We start from the raw sequence: 4,336 nt of genomic DNA on the forward strand, positions 1-4,336 counted from the left end.
ACATCTACACTCTCTATCTACAGTCTACACCTAATTAGAACACGTATTTAGGTGATCGATCACTGTTATTGCAAAACTAAAATGTGAAATGAAAAATACTTCTCGTGAAATGAAAACCATTGAATACAAATATCTCTACAATGTGACAAAAATACAGATACCGCTCCAAAGAAAATCACATGCTAAAAACGAACCATGATATAAAATATTAGAAAACATGATTTATTATCATATTGCCATCAAGTAGTATGGTTTACGTTAAATATCTGTGTACTTTAGGACAATATAAAAATAACAAAATTTCGGAAACTAATACCAAATTATATTCCAAAACATACAAATATTTATAACAATTTATCGTGTTTGATTAGAAAAGTTATTTAGATTTCGTTAAAAATATTTTGTTGCCTTGTAATGTCACCACACCACCGCGTAAAATTAAAAAATCATTAATCATATGATTACATAAAGGAAAAAAAAAAATGAAAATATAAACAACCCAAAAGCCAGATGGAATCCATATTCACTCTCTCTTTCATTGAGCCTTTCGTCTCCTCCTCCTCTCTCTCTCTCTCTCTCTCTCTCTCTCTCTCTAAGCCACCATAGCTTTCCTACGCAAGCTATCATCTCTTAACGCTCTCTCTCTCTTTTTCTATTAGCTCTTCAATCTACACATATACAGAAGCGTTTTAGTACAAAAGATGGAAACTTTGAGTCGTTTCTTGGTTTTCATGTCTCTGTTTTCCGGTTTAGTTTCTGGGTTCGCGATTCAAAACCTTCCAATCACATCTTTTGAAGAAGGATACACTCAGCTTTTCGGTGACAAGAACTTGTTTGTTCATAAAGATGGCAAATCTGTCCGGTTAACGCTCGATGAAAGAACCGGTACGTTTCTTTTTTTTTTTTTTAAATCTTCCTCTGTTTTTTTTTATTTGATCTTTTTCATTGTTCTTCTCGGTTTAGTGATGATGATGATGATTTGGTTTTATTTTGCAGGTTCTGGGTTTGCTTCAAATGATCTTTACTTGCATGGATTCTTCAGTGCTTCTATCAAATTACCGTCTGATTATTCAGCTGGTGTTGTTGTTGCCTTCTATGTAAGTCAAAACCCTTAATTTAGCCTAGATTCACGGTTTTGTAGCTGTTGGGTATGGTTAGAACTAACCAATTAAGGATCTTTTTTCATAAATATGATTAATTTCACTATTGATTTGGGATTAGTATAAATAATAATGATTTTTATTTTGTGGGTTGTTATGGTTTCAGATGTCCAATGGAGATATGTATGAGAAGAACCATGATGAGATAGATTTTGAGTTTCTTGGTAACATTAGAGGAAAAGAATGGAGGATTCAGACAAATATTTACGGTAATGGAAGCACTCATTTAGGAAGAGAAGAGAGATATAATCTCTGGTTTGATCCAACTGATGATTTTCATCAGTACAGTATCCTCTGGTCTGATTCTCACATCATGTAAGTATAAACTATAAGTCTCTCTTAATCTCTGTGTTCGTTATTAACTCTAATTAAGAGTTTTGAAATGAGATTAGGCTATAGACCCCATTTTGAATTTAAGCTTTCTGGATTCAATAATGTCATCTTCTATTTAAGGATACTCAAGTGGGGTTTTTAATGATGGGAGGATCTTTTTTGTTGATAAAAAAAAATGCATCACATTTCTTGGTTGGGTATTAAGTTTTTTCCTTGTTGTGGAAAGTTTTGTGATGCTTGGGACATCATTTGCTTTTGGTTGTATTGTTCCTGTCAATTTCAAGTGTGTGTGAGCCCCCAAAAATGGTTTACAGCTTTGATTTTTTTGGCATCAACAAAGACCCCATAGAGAAGAGTGTGTTTTTTCCTTTGGGGGTCCAAAATTTCACAAGTTGAGAATCTTTTTACTTAGTTCATCAAAAGCTGGATATTTTTTTTTATGCCAAAAATGTTATATTTCTATGCTTACAGTTTTAGGATATTGATCAAAATCAAACTTACTTAATGGACTTATGTTTTTTCTGTAAAGCTAATTAAATTCTTGTCCCTGGTTATTATTTTTAAAGATCAGAGTTGTGACATTGTTGTTCTTTTTGGTTATGCAGATTCTTTGTAGACAGTGTCCCGATCAGAGAGGTCAAACGTACAGCTTCAATGGGAGGTGACTTCCCATCAAAGCCGATGTCTCTATACACAACAATATGGGACGGTTCTAAATGGGCGACTAATGGTGGCAAGTACGGTGTAAACTACAAATATGCGCCTTACATTGCACGGTTCTCTGATCTAGTCCTTCACGGCTGCCCCGTGGACCCAATCGAGCAGTTTCCGAGGTGTGATGAAGGAGCGGCCGAGGATATCCGTGCGGCGCAGGAGATCACCCCATCACAGAGGAGTAAAATGGACATTTTCAGAAGGAAACACATGACTTACTCTTATTGCTACGATCGGACAAGGTACAAGGTTGCTTTATCAGAGTGTGTGGTAAATCCCGCTGAGGCTCAAAGGCTTAGGGTTTATGATCCAGTCACGTTTGGTGGAATCCCTAGGCGCCACCGATATGGAAAGCACCGGAGCAAGAGAAGCAGAGTCGATGGAACAGAGTCGATATGAGAGTAACATATATAGTCAATAATATGGTGTTGGGTGAGAGATTTGGGGGGGGGGTTTCTATAATAAGTCCATATATTGGTTAATTTATGATTCAGTGCATTTTCACAGTTAGAGGGAGCATTTTTGTCATTTGTTGCTTGTATATGAATATATAAAAAAGAAAATAATTAAATTTTTTTATTTGAGAGATTTTTTCGAGTTTGAATACTACAAATTGGTTTCTTGTTTTTGTAAATACACTGTCGTTTACGAATATTTGCAATGTAAGTTCAGCTGTCTTTGAATATTTTTATTTATTGATCATTTCATTTCCTTTGGCCTATTGATCCAATTGATATATATTTGTATTCAATTTTGGGTACTTTATGTGGAGAAAGCTTTGTCTCTCTTGTGTACTTGTTTTTATTCAATGGGTCCAACGAATATTGTTTTAATTTTGTGTGGTCATGTTCATGCACATATGTATATAACATACAACGACAAATATTTTATGTAAATCAATACATGGTACCTTTCGCATTCCAACAAATTCTGAACTGCCTAAACAATTCATTTTTGTAACACATGTACCTTCGAATGGTTTGTTTTGAGTTTAGCCGCATAGTAGCAATAAAAATCTTCAAATATATATATATATATATATATATATATATATATATTTTAAATTATTTATAACATATAGATATATAAGGGAAATTTTGGGACCATCTAAGGGGATAAGCCTTGTGAAAAACTAGACAAAATTGGCTTTAGTTCATTCTCATTCGTGTTTAGTCGTTTTGAGGTTGATGTTTTGCTATTTGCCAGCTATTTTCCAACTGGTAAAACACTCTATTTGCTTCCAAAGGTTCATCACACAGCTGTTGGCTTAATCTTTTATCCAAAAACCTAACTTTTGATTGGGTCGGGTCGTTTTGACCGAATTGGATAATTGATTATTTAGAAAAATACTGCGATAACTCAAGGCTTGAAAGGGCCATTTTATTCAAAAAGTTCTTATAAAAATTTCTCCATGGAAATATGCTTAAACAAATCTGTCAAGAAAAAAAAGCCACATAATGTAAACCACATCGACTGATATTTATGTTTTTTTTTACTTTTTTTTTGGTGAACTGATTGATTATTTCTAAAGATAACATTTTTGATTTTCAGAATTCTTTCTAAAAAAATGATATTAAGACGGTTTTTCGTTTTACTGATTGTGGTGGAATTGAGAATAGTATTATGAACATGGTTAAGACATAAATATATTTTATTAGAACATATATAAATATATTTTAATAATTTATTATTCAAATTAATATCATATTGTTAAATATCAGTATAATATTGATTTGAGCCAATTAAGTATTCTCGTTTTAATATGATTGAGTAAAAAGGATCCTTTAACCAATTAAGTATTCTCAAATTGCAAAACAAAAAGATCACACAAAATCATCAAAGGCAATATTTACTAAATCCATATAATTATCAAAAGTTTCTAACGTAGACTTTTTCAAAAGGTGAAAATTCATTTGAAGAACCGTACTCTATTAAACTTGATTAGAATCTTTAGAATCTCAAGCTTAATAGATAAATCTCAGCTAAAATCATTTTCAGACAATAAATAGATTTATTCCGTATCTCAAGCTTAATAGATAAATCTCAGCTAAAATCATTTTTAGACAATAAATAGATTTTTTTCGTAAACAATAACCATGTCTTAACGAATTCCAAAACTCAACCATTTT

At 32.4% G+C, this 4,336-nt stretch overlaps 1 protein-coding gene across 1 annotated transcript; it reads left to right on the top strand.

The window, feature by feature from the left end:
• Positions 520-2,795, top strand: LOC104789946 (probable xyloglucan endotransglucosylase/hydrolase protein 27). The gene is made up of 4 exons (XM_010515614.2): positions 520-885; positions 997-1,097; positions 1,267-1,475; positions 2,099-2,795. The coding sequence occupies exons 1-4, from the start codon at positions 702-704 to the stop codon at positions 2,604-2,606; spliced, it is 1,002 nt and encodes a 333-aa protein (XP_010513916.1). The 5' UTR covers positions 520-701; the 3' UTR covers positions 2,607-2,795.

Source organism: Camelina sativa, chromosome 6 (genome assembly GCF_000633955.1).
Source record: "Camelina sativa cultivar DH55 chromosome 6, Cs, whole genome shotgun sequence".
NCBI lineage: Eukaryota > Viridiplantae > Streptophyta > Magnoliopsida > Brassicales > Brassicaceae > Camelina > Camelina sativa.

Excerpts from the sequence above, each read along its gene's own strand:
- LOC104789946 (XM_010515614.2), top strand. The coding sequence starts at position 702 with ATGGAAACTTTGAGTCGTTTCTTGGTTTTCATGTCTCTGTTTTCCGGT. Across the intron at positions 886-996 it reads AACGCTCGATGAAAGAACCG|GTTCTGGGTTTGCTTCAAAT; the intron begins GTACGTTTCTTT and ends TTTATTTTGCAG. Across the intron at positions 1,098-1,266 it reads GTGTTGTTGTTGCCTTCTAT|ATGTCCAATGGAGATATGTA; the intron begins GTAAGTCAAAAC and ends TTATGGTTTCAG.